Source organism: Petaurus breviceps, unplaced genomic scaffold, assembly GCF_028583685.1.
Source record: "Petaurus breviceps papuanus isolate PSGF00001 unplaced genomic scaffold, PetGlider_PUasm1.0 90903, whole genome shotgun sequence".
Lineage (NCBI taxonomy): Eukaryota > Metazoa > Chordata > Mammalia > Diprotodontia > Petauridae > Petaurus > Petaurus breviceps.
The window spans coordinates 8464294-8486557 of NW_027187376.1; the positions used below are offsets into that span (position 1 = coordinate 8464294).

General features: G+C 35.3%; 1 protein-coding gene across 1 annotated transcript in view; it reads left to right on the forward strand.

Annotated features, from left to right (window-relative positions):
- Positions 1-22264, forward strand: part of ERBB4 (erb-b2 receptor tyrosine kinase 4) — a 1413192-nt gene that overhangs the window by 1187658 nt on the left and 203270 nt on the right. Inside the window, exon 20 of the mRNA XM_069075217.1 lies at positions 2640-2825. Within this exon, the coding sequence (XP_068931318.1) occupies positions 2640-2825 (186 nt within the window). The remainder of the gene's footprint in view (positions 1-2639; positions 2826-22264) is intronic.

Sequence of the window (22264 nt, forward strand, 5' to 3'; positions counted from 1 at the left end):
CAAACTCTACCTCAGAGAGTGCAACTCTAATGGGCTGGCCATGTTGTTCAAATGCAACCCCATGCTTGAAAAAAAGACTTCTAGGGGGCAGCTAGGTGGCACAGTGAATAGAGCACTGGCCCTGGAGTCAGGAGGACCTGAGTTCAAATCCAGCCTCAGACACTTTACACAAAACTAGCTGTGTGACCTTGAGCAAATCATTTAACCCCAACTGCCCTACCTTCCCCCTCCAAAAAGCAAAAAAAAAAAAAAATTAATGGAGAGCTCACGTGGGGGCAAGCATTCACATGATGGTCAGAAGAAATGATACAAGGATACTCTCAGGGTCCCTCTTAAGAACTTTGGAATTGATTATGTGATATGGGAGACACTGGAACAGGACCACTCAGTATGGAGTGCCCACATAAGAAAATGTATTATGCTGTTTGGGCAAAGCAGAATTGAAGTAGCTCAAAAGAAATGTGAGATGCGTGAGTTTAGAGAATCCACCCCAAATGTTCACAAGGATTATTTGTTCCCAACCTATGATAGAACATTCTGATCTCATATTGGTCTGATCAGCCACAGTCAGACATTGTAACTTGACTCTAGCATAGTGATGTCATTTTGGTCCTCTGAGAAAGAGGCTATCCTGCCTCTCTAGACATTACAATTCTTCCATTTTTTTTCTCTGAATCAAACTCTTATTTTCTTTTCTTTTTCATTTGTATAAGTAGAAAAGCTTCCTCCAAACAGGGGGTGCATAAACATTCAAAATTGTGGTTTGATCTCCAAAGGTCTAGAGTCTTTTAATCACATTCTGTTGTTGAAGTACAGTCAGCATGGCATAATATGTCAGAAATATCTAGGTCTGAATCCTACCACTGACAATACTGTCTATGTGACCCCATATAAAAAAACTTAACCCATTAGTGGCCCAGGCATCCGTAGTTCTCATCTTTTTCCTTTTCCTTCTCTTTCTCTTCCCCCTCTTTTTAGAATATAATTTTCAAATAATAAATAAAATTTTCAAATAACAGCCTGCACCAGGATAGGGAATTTCCTCACATGAGTGTCTACTATGTTAATGAAATCAAAGATTCATTCTCTGTTCGATTCAATTCAGTAAATATTTATTAAGCAATTACTATGGACCAGGTACTATGCTAACAGTTGGGGATACAAATAAGAAAAGGAAAGAGTCTGCCCCTCAAGGAGATTACAATCTAATGAGGCAAGACAACACACCAAAGGAAACTGGAAAACAGAGGTGGGGGCATGTTGGGCATATTGTTTCCTGGAGTTGAAACCAAAGGGAACTAAAGGTTCAAAATGGAGTGGGATAGAATTTCAGTTTCTGTCCTTGGTAAAGGAAAGCTTTAGGCAAAGTTGAATGCATACTACCCTGCAGTCCTCTAGTCAGAGGAGAGAGGGAACTGAGAAATTTGGGAAGGTGTTGAATATGCAAAACTGAGTCGATAGTCATGGTGATGAGATTAGAAGTGATCAGCTTATCCTGGAAGGCTCATATTGTTCCCTGGAGTAGAAACCTAACTGAGCTGAAGATGGAAAGCTGAGCTGGCAGATCATCAACATCATAAAGAACTCAGTGAGTTGCCAGGTCTGTTTGTTGGAAAGAACATGCTAGAGGCTCATTGACTTTTAAGAACTCACTGTCATGGCACACTGCATCATTCGAAGACTTTGGTAAAAAAGAACCACTGAAGGATATCAAAATACATTTAAGTAAATTTGTGGGTTTTTTTGCTATCTTTAAAAACATTGGTATTAGATAAATTTTTCTCAGATGAATGTATTTACTATTGTCTTTATATAAGAATAACATATAGACGTAAACTTTTCACTAGATAAACTGGGCCAGCCTCCCCCCTGAAGACAAAATGAATCATTTGACTGCTTTGTTGGTTTAGGACTACACTGAGATTATTGGACCACACTGTATTTACAAGTATAAGTTACCTCAGGACATATACTGACCCCAAAAGATGTGCGACACAATGCCTTCTATTGAATTTGCAAGTGGTCATACTTTCATAAACCATTTCCTTAATAGAAATAAAAATCCAACTCCTAACACTTGTTCTCTGATTCAGAAAGTAACTTTAACGGACTTGGTAAAGATGGAATCCTTAAAATTGTTCAGCAAGGATGAGAAGAGAATGCTAACTCTTTTAAAAATATCAGAATCACAGAATCTCAGACTTGTCAGGGCCCTGGGAAGACATCCAGCCCAACCTGTACTTATCCAAAAATCCTCTTGGCAGTCTTCTCAACAAGGGGTCCCCCTGTCTTCTAGTGAAGATCTCTAACAGGAAAAAACCTACTGCCTCCAATGGCAATTCATTATAATTTTAGATGGCTATAATTGCTATGAAGCTATTTTAGATAGCTATAATTGCCTTGCAAGTCTATTATTACTCATATACACCATATTAGTTAATTATAAATATGATAATGCTAATCTCAATTATTTAACTTAAATTTTATCTTAAAATTACTCCACCAATATCTTTACATTCTGTCTTATGTATTAAGTGGGGTTTAGAGATTATAAAATTATTGGCGTAGTATAAATAATTTTCAACTTCTAATTAATAAAACTTTGATAGATATTATGGCATTGTGTTTATTTTTTATAGGAAGCATTGATCATGGCAAGTATGGATCACCCACACTTGGTACGATTATTGGGTGTCTGTCTGAGCCCGACCATTCAGCTGGTTACTCAACTAATGCCCCATGGTTGTCTGTTGGATTATGTTCATGAACATAAGGATAACATTGGCTCCCAACTTCTACTTAATTGGTGTGTCCAGATAGCTAAGGTAAGTAGTTGACTTTCAAAGTATATGCCAAATAGATGTGTGTATATATATATATGTGTGTGTGTGTGTGTGTGTGTGTGTGTGTGTGTATGTATGTATATGTTAAACACGAAGATATTTAGTGGCTTGTAGATGGAAAATTAATTGTACTAAGTAACATAAAATGTATCATTATATATCTTGTATGAAGATGAAAATGGACTGTTTTTTTCCCTCTTTTGGAAGGGCCTGACTTAGAATAGTACTATTAGTCTGGAGGACTATTTTAGGTCACAGAGAAGGAGAAGGTACACTACGAAGAAAAGAGAATAGTCTTGACTCCATAGCTCTGGTGTCATTCTCTTTGCTCATTTTTGTCAGGTGAAATAAAACTTGTTCTATTTTCAATGATTTGTTAGTCTAAATGCTAGCATAGGAACAGAAAGTCCTTTAATCTACAAGTAAATTATAATATTGTTATGGGAAACTCTGAATGAAAGTGCATGACAAAAAAAATAGTTTGATGAGAAAATCTCCATTGTATATCATCCAGGTAAACCAGTTATTTTTCTGTGATGATAAAAGTCTTAGTTTATATTTTGGGCTATAATGAAGATTATAACTTAAATTGTCAACATTTTAAGTCTTTTGTATATTGAAGTTAGTTTACCTGATGAAGACAATGGCTACTACTAGGTGTGTGTGTGTGTGTGTGTGTGTATGTATATATATGCATATGTGTATGTATATATATATTACATATCTATGTGTGTATATACACACATATATACATATATATTTAAGTGTATATCTATGAAATGCCATAGCAAGCAATTGTTTTGATTGATTTAATCAAAGAGCTGATCATTTCATTGAGGAAAAACTATAATTTGAGGAACTCTGTATAAAAAAAAGTGTATGTGGGGTTTATTAAATGAGAAGAGTCAGTAACATAAAATGATCACATTCTAAATTATTGGGTAGCTCTTTTGATAATTATCACATAATCATTATCTACTACTCTCTTATATCCTAGATCTTAGATTATGTATGTGTCTTTTTTATGTGTGAGATATGACTTCATTTTATTTTTAAGTTGTTTATATTGCATCTACATTCTCTTCAAAGAAAAAGCCCTTGAACATATATTCTCTATTCTTTTCTTTTCCTGAGTATATCATATGAGTGTATGATCCTCTGGCTTATTCATCTTGATAGTTTCATTTATATGTTTAAAATTTAACTAAAAATATGAAAATATATGAGTTTTTTCTTTGTTTCTGACAGCTTCATCCAAATCTTCCAACTTTATTCTAGATTTCATTCCTACTATAAAATTTTAACCTTACCAGAGACACTAATGATGTTCCTTCCAAATATTCTTCTAACTTAGTTCTTGTCTGAGTACGATAAAAGTAAAAGTAGCATGTGATGTTATGCTAAATTTGGCAGCCCCAGTGATACTCATTAAATTTCCCTGTGTTTGCTGATTTGGTAGGTACTGTTAAAAAGCTAGTTACATTCAGTCTCTGTCTTCTTGAAGCTTACTATCTGAGACAAGACAGAAAGAAAACCTATAACTATAGACAGAATGCATGCACTAAAAATGTTTTTTTTTTTACCCAAGCTCAGTGAATCTTAGTTTGAAATTTGAGTAATCTTATATTGTTTTTTGAGTGATACAAATGATATATGGTTTTGAAGAAAAGTGGACCAAAACATCCAAAACTCCAAACTCTTTTTTTGATGAACATTAATTGTAGCTCACATCACCAAATCCAAAAGTCTAGTATCCTCATATTATCCCAGGCAAAGAGAAATAGAGATATAAGCTAATTTTTGAAATCCAGTTTTAACTACAAAGAATATTTTAGGTCAATTTTATACAATCTACTAACCCAAGTGAAATTTATGACTATTTTTAGTTAAGAGAATATAAGTACTCTTGTTTTTATGATGATGAATTAAACATTTGTTCTCTGTCATGTTCATCATTACTATTGGAATTATTCTATATAAGAAAATATTTTGGATAAATGAGCTTTATATTTTTAAACACTGAAATTTGCATTTGTTTTTAACAATTTTGATTTAATTTTCCTTCAAATGAATTACACCTTTCCTTGCTTCTTCAATTCACTTTATATCCAAACAACAATATTTAAAAGCTCTATTCTGCTTGGTGCTGAAGATGTAAAATAAAAAAGACATGTTTACATAGAGCTTACCATAACAGAAAATATAATTCACTGAAAAGAATTTAACCAGGATCAGGCAATTTTGACATACATACCCCATGTAGTTCCTCATGGACCAATTTTGAGCATACTTCAGTTCATTTCCACTGATGAGAATGATTGCTGACAACTCATCTTGAGTATGGGTGACCAGTTTGTAGTCCTAATCAAAAAATCTATGAGACTATCTGCCTCACCTTGGAAAATCATGCTAAGTTCATTACCCCTTCTCAAGAAAATCTGGACATGTTCAGTACTACTCACTTGTCTAAGATTAGGAAAGAATAAATACAAAAGACAGGTGACCCAGACCCAAGCTTAGGCTTGCCTGGGAAGGATATGTTCTTTTGCTACCTTGTGCTTCCTGCCACATGGTGATTGGACATAAGGAGGGCAAGTGACCCATCTCTCACTTACTCTAGAGAAACAGGTCAATATATTCCTACCACCTTTATAACTATAGAATAAAAGAGGTTGAGAGTCTATCCAGTTCCCTTTTGTCCATCCATCCACTGAGCCATTAGTTCTTTGGTTCCCCAGAAAATAAGGGGATGTCTTATCATCTCATAATGCAAGGCCTTCAGCAGTCGTGAATGTTCCCATGTAGTTCCCATGGTTCCCACAGAACCAAGAAAGGCAAATCTGAACACAGTCCTCATTATAAGTTAAAATGAACTAATTGGAGGGAAAACTCTGGCAACCATTCTAGCTGATTCCAGAAACATAAAACCTTTGTAGTATACTACAATTCTGAGTAATACATTAAGGTTTAATGAGTTAAGAATACATTTGAAATTACTTCAAATTTAAATTCCAAAACAGAATGATTGGAGAGTCATTTAAGCTTTTGAGGAATTAAGTTAACTTTTATTTTTTAAAAAATCAGGCACTATCAACATAGATGAACAATTATCCTGCTATTCTTTACTTTTAAAAGGAAATCTGGAGGATCTCTATGTTCTTTGAGAAAAAATGTACTCCCTAGACCATTCTTATTTGCAAACTAATCTAATTGATCATCCAAAGAATAAATTGTTATCCTGACTAAACTGTTAATTCTTTGCTGTTTTATTTGTTCAACTCTAAGGTCTTTTCCTATAGTGACAAAAAAACATATCTAAACTATTCTTTCTTTGACACAAAATATTTTTTCTCACCATTGTGGTTTCTGCCTACATAAACCTTGCCAGGACACTTTTAAGGGAACCTGAGTGAATACAGCCTGTTAAGAGTAACTCTATACTCTTGTGATGGTTGCCTGCCTGTGTATATATGTCTTATTTCTGTCCATGTTTCAAACTCTCAGAACATTAAACAATCTAGGTGAATGGTTTTGTCAGACTGACCCATTCCAAAGTTAAGTCATGTAGCTTCATTCACATGGATTGATCCATTGACTCTTCTGTAGGAAGTTGATTTATAATTGGTGGGGATAATGGGCATCTATATTTGCTTGTCTTTTTCCTTTACCTTCCTCTTCACCGATATTTACACAAGGTAAGAACTGTTCGTTTTTGGTTTTCTTTTTATCTAGTCTGATTATAGCTGGAATTCTTCATCTTTAAAGAGACTAAAAGAGCTAGATGGGCAATGGACAGAATGTGGGCCTAGGGTCAGACACATTTTAGCTGTGTGACTCTGGGCAAATTATCTAAGTTCTGTGTACCTCACTTTGCTCAACTATATAACAGAGATAATAACAGCATCTACTCTCTCTCATCTTGTCGAAAGACTCAAAAATTCTATTTGTAATGTTCTTAGCACAGAGCCTAGTCCAAAGCAGGCACTTAATCAATACTTATTTTCCTTGTGTCATGCCCCTCTTTGGCAATCTGATTGGTTGGTTTTTGTCCTTCTTTCTCGAAGAGGACCAAAAGACATCACTATTCTGGAGTCAATGTTCAGTGTGTCCTATTGTGGCCGATCAGACCAATATGAGCTCAGAATGCTCTACCGCAGCTTGGGCATATACAATCCATGTCAACTTTGGGAGTGGATAATCTAAATTTCCACATCCTGCATTTCCTTTGAGCTGTTCCAATTCCACTTTGTTCATAAGAGCACAGCAACTTCTCTGATATGGGCATGCCACACTGAGCACTCCTGTGCGAGTGTCTCCCATGTACATACATTTATTTCTTGGAATAAGATCTATAAATGCACAAAATAAAATGCATAGGACCACAAAGGAATTTAATTATATATATATTTTTTTTAAAATAAGTTCACGGACCAAAGTTAAGAAACTCTTGTTTAAGAAGCTCTTAAGATATTCAGGAATTACATAATCATAAAACCTGTTGGTGGTATAGCTGTGAGAATCAGGTGATAAAATGCACCATTTAGTCAATCTGTTTTTAGTGATATGTGACAAGCCTAAATAAAGAAAACATCAGTTTTACACACATGTGCGTGCACACGCACACACACACACACGCACACACTAAATCCTAGAAAGACCAAGAAAAGACACAGATTACCTTTTTTACATTAAAATCTGAAAGATGAAATTGGCAGTTATGATTCATAGCATTAAAATTTTCTAAAGGTAAGATAAATAAGTATGTAGAAAGAATTCAGCTACTAATAAAAATGTTGCTATGATGATCTTTCTAAAAAGTGAGCTAAATTGTAACTAATAAACAATGTCATTTGAATTTGTGGCTCATGTGACCCTGATGTGAGTTACAGTCAATAATTTTTATTAAAGGTTTTAGTCATATAGTCAGTTTTCAAGAAAAGCAGAAATGAAAGGTATCTTATTACTAATATCTTTCTATTATTTGCCTTGCAAAGAATATATCACTTGTTCCAATCAATTGTTGGGAATTTTGTCATAAACATCAGGATCATGATTCAAAATGAGTATCTCCATGAGAGCAAAAAAGATATTATGGCTTGGCCAGATGTTAGTGAAAAAACTTTCAATTGAAGTAGAAACTGCAAATAATATATTGATTATGTCTCTTAGCTTCCTTGTTCACTTAATTTCTTTCCTGGAGAGTCAGGATTATCTGGGAAAGAATACATATGTAGGGTCTTCTGTTCCTTTCTTGGGACTTCAGAAGTGGGGCTCATTTTCTGACTTGGGGACTGAATTTCAAAGGATAATTATCACTGCACTTTTGTTAATGTAGCAGTTGTCAGTAATGCCCCACAGGGCCTGATTATGGAACCCAGTAGGGTTAGTGTATTTATTGATGATATGGATAAAGAAATCAAGAATGAGTTCATCAAGTTTGAGGTTGATGTTTAATGTTAGGAGGGGGTGCATATGCTCTGAAAGACAGAAGTAAAATTGACAATTCAGAATGACCTAGATATGTTACTAGGGAAATGTCCTCATAAAAAGATGATGAAACTCTGTAGAACTGAGCTTTTGTGCATGTATGGTTAAAAAAAAAGTACAAACGAAGTATTGGAAAACCTATTGAGAAATAGGAATGTAAAAGAGACAAAATTATGCACAACATAGTTTAATGGAAACTGAATATAAATCAGCAATTTTACTCCATTGTGTATATGAGTAGAATTAGTATGGGAAGAGTTGATGGTAACAAGACAGTGTCAAAAGGATAATGACTAACAAAGACTTATTAGTATTTCTTACTATAGTATTGTATTTTGTTTTTAATCACTACCTATCAAAAAATGTAAAGGAAGTGGAGAAAAGTTGAAAAAAGCAAATATTGATCAAATCAGTCAATAATCATTTCTTAAATGCCAACACTGTGACAGGCATTATTCTAGGCACTGGGGCTAAAAATATGAAAGTGAGACAGTCCTTGTCCTTGAAGACCTTACATTCTACTGGTTGGATACATGTTCACAGTTAAATGTATACAAATACAAAATAAATAATGATTTTGTGTGGAGAGGAGGGGATGGATGAACACTAACAAGTTGGGGGTTAAGATGAGCCTTGAGTAGATTCAGAGGTGGAGTTGAGGAGGCAGAGTATTCTAGACACGGAGAACAATAGCCTATGCAAAGGTATGGAGATGGGAGATGGGATATGGAATGTAGGGAGAAGCAGGTAGGTCAGTTTGACTGGAACATAGAGCACATGATAGAAAGGAATGTCTAATCAACTTGAAAATGTAACATAATGGCATTACTTCTCCTATTTTTGTATGAATCCTAATGTATAAAAATATTCCCTCTGTGGAGTGCTAAGTATCACGGAAGAGGACCCAGGAAGGCTAAATTGATTTGTGTTGGTAAGCCTTGACATGTACTTTAATTTTGCCATCCAGTATTTATTTGTCAAATCTAGTCAGAGAACTGATTTGTTTGCTTTAACACTTCAGAGTTCTTCATGAGCTGGTGTGGTTTTTAAGCTGTATCTACTTAATGGGTCACAAGTCCTCCTGACTTAGCAGGATTACTTGGGGGTTGTTCCATGGATGACAAATATTCTGTCTCTCCCTGGACTTGTATAGTAATCATTCAGTCCTAGGTGTAGATTTCCCAAGGTTCCATTCTATTACATTACCCTTGAGAATCATGGTTTCCTCTATGCCATGAGGAAAATTTAGTAGAGATGTGTGTTAGGTAATAGGGAAAATATGAAAGAAGGAATAGAGATCATCTGTGACCATGTTGGATATGCATCATTTATCAAAGAAAGAGCCTGGATTCCATCTTAGACCAAACTTGGGTCTGAGCCCTGCTTTTGACATTCACTAGCTCTGTGACCATGGGCACATCATTTAATTTCTGTCTGTGCTTGAATTCACTACCATCTAGGACTGTTGGGAAGAGAAAGAAAATAAGCATTTATATAGCACCTACCAGTACTAAAAGCTTTTTTGTTCCTCACAACAACTCTGCAGGGTAGGTACATTCGGATCACTATTTTATAGTTGAGGAAATGGAAACAAATCAAAGGTGAAGTGATCTACCCAGTTTCATAGAGCTAGTAAGTATCCAAGATCAAATTTGAACTCAGGTCTAGTGGACTCCAGGTCCAGCATTCTATCCACTTATCCACCAGCTGTCTCTGTAACAAATATTATCTCATTGGTAAGGATCAAATGAGATGATTTGTATAAAGCACTTTATAAGGTTTAAAGTAATTGATGTATTTGAAGATCTTACAGCCTATTTGGGGAGAAAATACAACAAAATTCAAACAATAATAATTCCCAGAATTTATATTGCCTCTCAAATTTTGCAAAGTGCTTTTCAAATATTATGCTTATAACAGTCCTGGGAGGTAAGTAAATATTATTATTATTTGCTTTTTGGAGGGCAGGGCAACTGGGGTTAAATGACTTGCCCAAGGTCACATGGCTAGTAAGTGTTAAGTGTCTGAGGCCGGATTTGAACTCAGGTCCTCCTGACTCCAGGGCCAGTGCTCTATTCACTGTGCCACCTAACGACCCCTGTAAGCTTTATTATTTTTAAACAAATATTGCAAAGAAGAAACTGAGGCAGACAGGTTAAGTGACTTGCTAAGTCTGAAGCAGGATTTAAACTCAAGTCTTCTTGACTCCAGGGCCAGTGCTGCATCCACTATACCAGTAGCTGCCTTTATAATATAAACAGGTGTATAAAACTGTGCTACTGTCCCTAACTATGTAAGTATCTCAAACAGTGGGAAGAAATTATTCCTAGAGGCAATTCCTAGAGGGAAAGCATGTGTCTAGTATATACATATACAAATCAGCCTCATTTTTTTGTCATTAAAGTCATCTGTATTCACACACTTACATGAGAATGGCATAAAACTATGAAGCAATATCAAAATCAAGAATTACCTCAAAAGGATGATGGTAGATTTCAGGCATGTATGCATGTGTGTGTGTGTGTGTGTGTGTGTGTGAAAGCCATAGAAATTCAAAGTGTGTGAAACATTACATAAAGTCAACCAGGAGTTAATGAGGGAAAGTTTCTTATGACCTAGACTTTGAATAAAGCAAATGTTTTAGATGACAAGGAAAAGTAGAATCATGGAATTTTTGTGTTGTGATCAAATGTATCTTGTGTTTAACAACTGATTCTCAAAAAAAAAATGTGCAACACATTTTTCATTTTAATCTGCATTATGAATATTTTCTGAATTGCTTTCTTAAGTCTAGACAATCAACAAAATGAAACAAACCTGATTTGTAGCATATGCCGATTTGCAAGGTGGAAATACTCATCCTGAAAATTTAATAATTGACTGAGAAGCCAGTTCAAGCTCATTCCTCTAGTTGTAATGTGTTTCAGAGATTATTGCGTCTATAGATCTTATTCTTCATAATGACGAGAAAAATGGGGCCCAGAGCAGTTCCCTCTATCACCTAATGTAGGAAATTAATTGCTTTCCTTCTGGGAATTATTTTATTATATTTAATATTATGACTAAAACAGAGATTTTTATTTAAAGTAAACTTAAGGATCCCTAAGCAACAATACAAGCCAAAGAGCTTGGTTAAATTACATAGTTCTGCTACAACTGGAAACAACAGGTACAAAATAAAAAAGAAATTGAATATAAGATATTACAGTAACTTTCCCTCTTTCAAAACAAAAAGAAAAACATTTTAAAATTATCTTTCCATTTATGCATTATTAATATAATATAAATTTCAGAATATATCCCAATTGCCTCCCCCACTCCTTGAATGTCATATCTGTCCTAATTGAAATATATGTGTTACATGATGTCCTTGAATTTCTATGGACTTAAACATGTTCCTCAATGTAATAGATTCTTAGGCTATTTGAACTTAAAGGGAATTTAGACTGGGTTCCAGCCAAAATAATACCTTTTACATAGGAGGAAACAGAGTCCCAAAAAGCTAAGTGATTTGCTCAAAGTCAGAGAGCTGGTTATTAGTGGAGTAAGAACTAGGGTCCAGATTTACTGTCTCCAAGTCTGTTGCTTTTCATCATGTAAAAACCTCCCTCTTCTTTATGTAAATTAGAATTTAATATTACAGAAAGTTGGCATAGATAGGGAGTTTATTACACCTCACCTATTGTATATTAAAGCACGCATGTCATTGTTCATAAAGATCCCCTAAAGGTCATAGAGTTAGATCTGGAAAAAACCTTGAACGCGGTCAAGGTCAAACTCTTCATTTTATAGATGAAGGAAAAGGAAAAGTTTAAGCAGATAATTAGTTTTATGAGTGATAAAATATTGTTATTAAGACTAGGATAATATTATGATGTTACCAAGTGAATTACCCAGGATAACAATAAATACGTGAGCCAGGAATTGAGATTAGGTCCATCACTCTACCTACTGAGCAACCTAGGTGCCGTGTTTCCACAAAACACAAAATTAAGTCTCTTAGTGGCTTCTCTTTATGTCCTTGTATTGTATGCATACATATACATATATGTGTATGTGTGAGTGTATACACATATTTATGTATGTATTTATATATATTATATACAGAGAGAGGAAATAAAAAGAAAGGAAGAATAAAGAGAATGAAAGAGGAAGGAAGGAAAGAAGAAAGGAAAGAAAAAGAAAAAAGCTTAAGATGTGATTTCACTCTCCACATTTTTATATCTTTGATTATTGATATTTTTATTATATAACTGTCTTTTCTAAGTGTGTACCTTCCCTCATCCCCTACCAAGAGAGCCAGGTTTTGTAACAAAGAATAATAAAAGGAAGAGGGGGTAAAACAATTCAGCAAACCAGCTAATATATCAACTGGTTCTTTGTCTGATAGTATATATAAGCAATTCTGAAAATAAGGGTAGTCTGAAAGTTTATTTTCTTATGTCTTCCTTGGAAAGAACCTTGGTCTCAATAATTATTCTGTACTCAATTTCTTTTTTATTTTGTAGCTATTGTATCCAGTTGAATTTTTGTAATCATGTAGTCTTCTAGGTTGTTTTCTTGGTTCTTTTTATTTCGATCTGCATAATTTCATATATACTTTCTAATACCTCTCTGAATTGTTTTACCCTTATGTATCATAATTCATTCATCCATTCCCAAACCAAGGGACATCTTAAAAATTTTAATTTTAAAAATATTTTTCTACCTTGTTTTTCAAGAATATATTTCCATCCATATGTCTGAATATCTAGAAAGACTGTCACCTCCCAAATTGGAGTTAAAATACACGCCATGACTTGAATTGCCTTTGTCCTTTCCTTGGCACAACACTGTGTATTTCACTTGTGTATCAAACTCATATTTACTTAAAAGGGGGATTATATAAAGAGAATTATTGCATCTGAAAAAAAAAAGAATGAATTTATGGAGGAGGTTTATAGAACATAAGACTGCACAGAAACCTTAATTGTCCTGGCATTTCTATGGAGGTTTCTTATTTAGTGAAGCTATTTAGGCATTAGGAGGGTCTGCCCAAAAAAGGGTAAGATTCACTTTTCCCTTCCAGTCTCTGTAGTTTTGTTTTGCATGCTGAGAACCTAGAATTCCCCTGTGGTAGTCACACTGTTCTATACATGTGTTAAGGTGTTGTAACCAAGAGGCTTTAATACTGCTAATAAGAAACTCCTGAAAATGAAGAATTTACTTTACTCTAAGTGAATTTTATGTTTTTGATATTATTTTCAAGTTTTAGCTGATGGAAAAAGAAAATTCCATGTATTTAAAATGAATCTAGGGGTGGCTAGGTGTTACAGTGAACAGAGCACTGGCTCTGAAGTAAGGAAGACCTGAGTTCAAATACAGCCTTAGGCACTTAACACTTATTAACCATGTGACCTTGGGCAAGTCACTTAACCCCAATTGCCCTGCCCTCCTCCCTCCAAAACAGAAACAAAAAAAGGGAATCTACTTGTCCTTATGTGTAAAGAGTTAACATTCATAACCATTAATGATAACTCAGTGTTCCAGTATAATATTATCATCCAGGTTTTCATGATTTCTGTTTCAACAAATGTGCATCAATTGCTTTCTAGAATGATGTTTTTATATTTTATTTGTATATAAAAATATAAATGGATTTGGATGAAGTTTCATAAGAAAGAAAGGCACAAATAGATTGCATTCTGCATCTTTGGAGGGAAAACCTATGGTGACGAAATGATAGATCCATTGGAGATAAGGTTATTTATATTGATAAGAGTTAAGTTTATATAATCCTACTTTCTTATGGATTGAAGTTCTTGTAACAATTCAGCAAGCAAGGACAAAAAAAAATGAGCTTTTAACATTCTCTACACTTGAGAAACACATAAAACTATGATTTCACTAAAGTAGGGATGCTTAATCTGGGATTTATGAACTGAAAGATATATTTTGATAACTTTCAATTTAATTAGTTTTCTTTCTAATTCTGCTTATTTCAGTTTATTTCAGTTTATGGATTTTAAAAAAAGTATTTCACTGAGAAGGGATTTGTAGCCTTCACCAAACTGCCAAAGAAGTCCATGATACGTACAAAAAAGTTAAGAATCTCTGGTCTAAGAAAATAACAGTCCATGGTAGGATCAACAAAATAAAAAATAATAATAATCATTAATAATAATAATATATACATGCATGTCAATACATATCCTATTTCCCTACATAATATTTATAGCTTAAAAGTGGTATCTAAATTTCAAATATGATCATCATTGGAGGTAGGAGGAGTAAGACGAGGAGCAGTGACAGCAGCTACAACAGCAGCAGTAGCAGTGGCAATAGCAATAGTAGAAGTAGTAGTAGTAGCAATAGTAGTAGTGGTGGTGGTAGTAGTAGTAGTAGTAGTAATAGTAATAGTAGTAGCAGTAGTAGTGGTGGTGGTAGTAGTAGTAGTAGTAGTAACTGGATCTTTATTACAGCAACAATGATATTTGTCATGTTGTCTTTTCCAATTTAAAGTATATTGCTGTTCAGCTTTGCCCATTACAATATGTATGAAACCTAGACCTTCGTTACTATGGGAAACCAATGAGCCTGATCCTTCCATCAGTAAGTGAGATGGTATGCTTAGGTGAAAGTGTGTTTTCTACCTACTTGTATCTTTCTTATCTACAGAGAAGGCTGTTATGCTCCTTTGCTTCTCATTTAGATTATGTGACCCAGAAGTGGGATGGAGATAGAGGGAACTATAGAAATAGTTCCTGAACATCCCTCTGATTTTGGTGTAAAATAATATCTGCATCCCTCTTTCCTGTTTTTTTTTTTATTAGTAAGGGAAAGTATAAGATCTAATGTTTTATTAGATCATATGCTGTAAGAGATTGATGGTCCAGGCCAACATAATTAGTCAATCAGAAAACATTCATTAAACACGTGCTGTGTGCCAGGCAGTGTGGTAGATATTGGGGTTACCAAGACAAAAAAAATTCAATCCCTTCTGTCAAAGACCTTTTTGTTTAATTAGGGAAATATAACCAGGAGAGAGTTAGGGATAATAATTAAGATTTTATAAAAGTGGAATTAGATTTTCTTCTTGTCCTCTGCTCTCTGAGACTTAAGAAATTTTATCTTAATTTTAATTTCTTTACCAGGCATCTATTAAATCTGTGTGTAAATTGGTAGATAGGTAGATAGATAAATAAATGTATTTGGCTTCCTTTGTAATCTTATATATTATGCATTTAAACACATCATTCTGAGGTACCAAATTGTATTCACCAGATTGTCAATGAGATCTATGATGCCAAAAAAAAAAAATAAGATCTTTTGATAAAGGATAAAGTGAAGCATATACAGATTTTTGGTGGATCATTAAAGGGAAAATTAAGTACTTTGGGCAGTTGTTTTTATATTTTTTTTTAACCATAAAACAACCTTAAATAAGCAGAGTTCTACATAATCCCTTTTAATATGTACAAATAAGCATTTAGAAATATGTATGGAATAGCCACAATTTTGACATTCCTTATGAAGGCACTGAGTAGCACTTTGACAGAGGAAGCTTTCATTCCTTTCAGCTGAATGTGATTGATTGGGAAGAGTCCATTGGCAGCTGTTTCTGTTATTTTTCATCTGGCTAAGGTGAGAGTCAAGCAAAGTATGTGTAGTAGTACAGGGTTAAAAATGATGAGCTGAAAGGTTATAAGTGAGGAAGTATGGTTGTGGTTCAAGATCTTTATCCTTCATTAAGGAACCAGGCCTATAGCTCAGCAAGTCTTCTATCAGATGGAACAAGGGAAGAGTTTAATGGCAGTCATCCATCAGCCATTCACATTTTAAGCTTTAAGATATCTCTATTCCCAAAGCTCCTTGCCATGACAAGGCTAATTGCATAATTATAATGCTATACCAGTCTCTCCCATTGCACTTATATTAGAAAGGACTAGGACTAGGGGTTCTGATTATTATCACCCTAAGCAAGCATATTAGCATAAATACAGCCCACTAATGGATCTATTTTATTAGGAAGTACAGTATAAAGCAGAACAGGATTTAAATTGAGGATGATGATAGGAAAAGCTCATTTAAGTGCATATCAGAATAGTCTTGACTAGTAAAATCAGACATGACATAAAACTATGAAATGTATTAACACAATGAAAAAAAATGAGACCTGTCCCCTGTTGTGTGTGTGTGTGTATGGGTAAATGTGAGTACGAGTGTGCACATGTATGCTCCTGCATATGCACTCACACACACACATGCTTTTGGACTTCAGTGACTTGTGATTCTGTAATGTCATTGATGGACACATTCCCTTTTTCACAGATAGAAGATACAGTTTTCCATGCTTGAGTGTAAAATATTTATCAATTGCTGTGTCTGAAAAAACATCACGAACTGTTGCCCAAAATTTTGGTCATGATCCTCCTCTGACTACATATTTAAGAAATGATGTGTTTCATCTGTTAACAAGATGATAATTACTAAGCTTCCTCAGAAAACACACTAAGGATAGGTACGCAACATCTCTAAGTCCATTTGAAACCCGTAGAATTATAGCTATCACCATTTCAATAACATTTTAAAGATATGACATGCCTACTCTAGGTTCCAAAGTTTTGGAACATGAAGTCAGGGAACACTGGTGTATAACCCAGGCATGGTATATCAGGATGATAATGTGTACTTCCGCGAAGGTAAAATTAACAAAGAAAGATACTGTGTATTTGTATTTGATGCTTGGAGAGAAAGCCAATGAAAATCCATTCTTCAACACAAAACCAAGGAAATAATGTGTAATTTGAATGGGAACTTGTCTTCTCTTAAACTTCTGGCTTAACAAAACCAAATTGGTCCTGATTTGGACTATTTTAGAGAAGGACTGGTTTAGTTTGACCAAAATATTGCATATATATCAGGTAGTAATCAGGTTTTGAATAAGAAAATGACAGTGAAGATGGCAGAGTAAAAGCAGGAACTTACTTGAGTTCATCTGCAATTATCTCCAGTAGCTATAAAAAAAAAAAAAAAGACTCAGGGCGGCCAGGTAGCACAGCGAGTAAGAGCACCAGCCTCAGTGTCAGGATGACCTGGGGATCAAATCCGGGCTCAGATACTTAGCACCACACCCAGAAATAACTGGCTGTGTAATCTTGAGCATGCTACTTAACCCCAATTGCTTTAAAAAAAAAGACTCTAAACAAATTTTAGAAATACAGAACCCACAAAATGAGAGAGTGAAATACACCTCCATTTGAAGGCAGCCTGGCAGGCCAACAGGAAGGGTCTATAACACAGGAATAGGAGTGGAGCACAGTCCTGTGTGGGTAGCACTGGCATAGACCAGTGGCATGGACAGGTTGGAGCAGACCTCAAGGGACAGAATCACTGGCAGCTGCAGTGGTTTCCAGACTTCTCAACCTATAAACACAATGAAAAAGTAAAAGATAAGTGCTAAACTCTGTAGGATATGGGTGAGAGAAGAGCAAGGTCAGGCCACTACCCCCAGGGTAGCTGAAGTGGCAATGGCTGCAGCAGCAGCAGTGGCAGCAGTGAGAGTGACCCCGGCTGCTTCTGGGGCTCCAGGCCCACAGATAGTAGAGGGACCACGTGGCTGATTAGAGGGCAATTGCACGAATCTCTTTGCTGGTGGTGAGACAGGATTCTCTTACTTTTCCCTGCTTGGATATGGGTGTAGGTCCTGGGGTGAAGAGTGCTGGGGTCAAGGAGAAAATATTATAAGCAGTCAGAAGAAACAATTTGAGTATTGTAGAAACACAATCAGCATAACACAAGATCTAGCAGCTTCTGTGTTAAAGCATCAAAGGGCTTGGAATATGATATTCCAGAGGTCAAAGGAACTATAATTAAAGCCAAGAATCACATACCCAACAAAACTGACTACAATAATTTAGGAGAAAATATGGATATTCAATGAAATAGAGGACTTTCAAGCATTCTTGATGAAAAGACCAGAGCTGAACAGAAAATTTGACTTTCAAATACAAGAAGCAAGAGAAGCATGAAAATGTAAACAGAAAAAATCATAAGGAACTTATTAAAGTTGAAATGTTTATATTCCTACACGAAAAGACAATATTTGTAACTCATGACATTTTTCTCAGTATTAGGATAGTTAGTTGAAGAGAATATATATGTATGTATGTATGTATGTATGTATGTGTGTATTTGTGGGTATATGTATACATAGACAGAGGGCACAGGATGAGTTGAACATGAATGCATCATATCTAAAAAATAAAATTAAAAGGTGAGGGGAATATATAGGGAGAAGGAGAAAGGGAGAGATAGAATAACATAAATTATGTCACATAAAAGAGTCAAGAGGAAAGCTATTACAATGGAGGGGAAGAGCAGGGAGGTGAAAGGGAATGAGTGAAACTTACTGTCCTTGAATTTGACTTAAAGAGGGAATAATATACACATTGAGTAGGGTACCTTATCTTACAGGAAAGTGGAGGGGGAGGAATAAGAAGAGGGAGATGATAGAAGGTAGGGCAAATTGGGGGGATAGTCAGAAGCAAACACTTTTGAAAAGGGAAAGAGTCAAAGGAGAAAATAGAAAAAATGAGGGGTGGGGTAGAATGGGGGGAGCTATAGCTACTTTTTCACAATATGACTACTATGAAAATGTTTCACATAACTACACATGTATAACCTATATTGAATTGCTTCTCTTCCCAGTGGAGGTGGGTAAGGAAGGAAGAAGGGAGAGAATCTGGAACTCAAAGTTTTAAAAACAAATGTTAAAAAAATTGTTGTTATATGCAACTGGGAAATAAGATATACAGACAATGGGGTATAGAAATCCATCTTGCCTCACAAGAAAGTAAGGGATAAGGGGATAAGGTGTGGGTTGGGGAGGGATATAAGAGAGGTCAGACTCAGGGAAGGGGTAATGAGTATCTGACTATCTTGGGGTTGGTGGTAGGGGAGAGACAGGGAGAAAATTTGGAACTCAAAATCTTGTGAAAATGAATGTTGAAAACTGAAAATAAATAAATTCCGAAAAAAAAAATGACAGTGGACATCATTGGCAAATAAATAAAACTTTAAGTTTTCTTTCTAACCTTAAATGTCCTGTGGGAAAACAGGATATCATTCTATCTTAACTTCTATCCCTATTAGATTATTGAATTACAATACAATTTTAGTAAGTACAGGAGCTAGCAAGATAAAGAGTATGACTTGTGCAGTTGTCTTAGGTCTATAGGTGTCTTTGTGAGAGACAGAAATACACATGTGGACACCATGGTTTGAGAAGAAAGATAATCATTACTATAAGTCACAACAATTCCTCCATCTCCCTCTACTGTTTTTTTTTTTTTTAAAGCAATCAGGGTTAAGTAACTTGCTCAAGGTTACACGGCCAGTTATTATTTCTGGGTGTGGTGCTGAGTATCTGAGCCCGGATTTGATCCAGGTCATCCCAACACTGGAGCCGGTGCTCTTACTCACTGAGCCACCTGGCCGCCCCTAAGCAATTGGGGTTAAGTAACTTGCTTAAGGTTACACGGCCAGGTGTTTCTGGGTGGGTGCTAAGTGTCTGAGCCAGGGATTCGATCTCCAGGTCTTCTCAACACTGGAGCCGGTGCTCTTACTCGCTGAGCCACCTGGCCGCCCCTCCCTCTACTGGTTTTTAAATGAAACATTTATGGAGGGCACCAAATTGATTTAGTTCAGACTTGCATAGCAACAAGAACATACTTTTTAAAACATCCTTGTTCACTGAGTCACTTTAGTGTATCAGAATGTCTTAGAGGATAGAAGATAGGAGCATTAATTTGACTAGAAGTTAGCTCACATTTATGTCATGCCTTATGGTTTACAAAACATGTTCCATACAACAAGCCTGTAAAATATGCTATATAAGAAATATTATACCCATTTTACAGTTAAGGAAACTGAAGCTTTTGAATTAAAATGACACAGCAATGGTTATATAATCGGCAAGTGTCTGAAATGGGATTTGAACCCACATCTCTAATATCTAATTCCCCTATACTACACTGCCTCTTCTAGATAAGAATTGCTCTATGCTGGTGCTTTCATGATATTTTATTATAATTTTATTCACCGTTACCCTGAGATATCTGGTCACAAAATTTCCATCGAACAGAAGTAGTGGGAAACCCATTAAGTTTTTCTTTTCTTTTTTTTCCCTGGCAGTCTTCTAAGACTGGCTTGGGAAAGCATTATTGAAAACCTCTCTTAAATCTGATTCAAGATATTACAGCAGTGCCTGCTACAACATTTCCATTATAAACCCATATTTTTCAGGTTTATAACTTAGCTGTAAAAATTTTCTGTGGACAGAGACTTGGAATACTGAATTCCAGCCCAAAGCAATTTTTATGATCATCATTCAAAATGGTGAGGTTTTTAAAGTTATGATTGCAGAAAACAAAAGCTAGATACTTTTGGGGACACCCACACATTTCAAATCCCTTTATAAAATGCGACATTAAAAACCATTTGTTCCTGATATAAACCAGCATATTTAGATTGAAAATAAGCAAACAAAAATATCCATAACTAGGCTTAAAGGGAGAATTTGGTTAGCATGTCTTGACTTTTTTCTATATAATTTTGTTCCTCATTTAATATTTAGATTGAGATTTTTTATTAAATATTGCTATAATAAGCGTTTGTGAAATTGGCACTGACTGAGTCTAAATGAAATTTTACTATAAGCAAGACAGAATTATAAAAATGAATTGAAACTGAAATCAACAAACATAATGCCACCTCAACTACTACTATTTTTAACTGTATTCAAATGCACAATTCTTATCTTTCCTGTAAGTAGGGGCAAGGGCAGAAGATAGTGTGGACCAATAGATATGTCACTTGTCTATTAAAATTCACAAGTCAATGTGCAAGGCAGAGCTATAAAGAATTCCACCAAGCAGTGAAATGTGTTGGTTATGGAATAAGAATGAGGACCAAAGTATGGTGTTGCATGTGGGCTTCTTTAGTATTCATGTGAGGTCATAAACAGTGTTTTCCCAAATAGAAGCTGTGTACCTCCAGGGAGCTGTAGTATGATTCTAAGGAAGTATTCTTTAAAAATAAATAGTTTATTTATTTTTGACATTCATTAAATAAACTTCTTGAGTTCTGAATTTTCTCCCTCCTTCCTGTCTCTCCCCCATCCATTGAGATGGCAAGCAAAGTTTTACCAATTAAGCATGTGAAATTATGCAAAATATATTTCCATACTAGCTATGTTCCCAAAAAGAAAGGAAAGAAAGAAGGGAGGAAGGGAGAAAGGAAGGAAGGAAGGAAGGAAGGAAGGAAGGAAGGAAGGAAGGAAGGAAGGAAGGAAAAAAGGAAGGAAGGAAGGAAGGAAGGAAGGAAGGAAGGAAGGAAGGAAGGAAGGAAGGAACAGGGAGGAAAAGGGAGGAAAAGGGAGGAAAAGGGAGGGAGGTCTGAAGGGAGGTAGAGAGGGAAGAAAAAAGATAAAAGAAAAAGAAAGTAAAAAAATATACTTCAATCTCTGCTCAGACTCCATCAGTTCCAAGAAGTGGATATCCTCCCATTAAAAGTTATGACTTTTGCATAGTAGTGGCTATGGGAGGGATCAAGTTGAAGATAATTCACAAATTACTGACACATAAACTTCTAAGTCTGAGTCATTGATATATCTAAAAACCAATGCTATATTCTCTACAATCTGAAAAAATGTCCAATTAGTTTAAAAGCAACATCAGTCAATGAAACCCAAGATTGTACATGGGGTCACATTGACGAAGTCCGTGAGAGCTGTGAATTCTTGGCCCTCTCACCTCCAATTCCCATTCTCTCCAAGAGCCCCAGGTGTGTATATCTGAGTCTGGTTGCCTAACTGAAGAAAATGTGTTCTAATCTGGAATCACCTAATTAGACTGCCACTGGCTCAGCAGTTAAAAACTCTGGGCATTTATCTG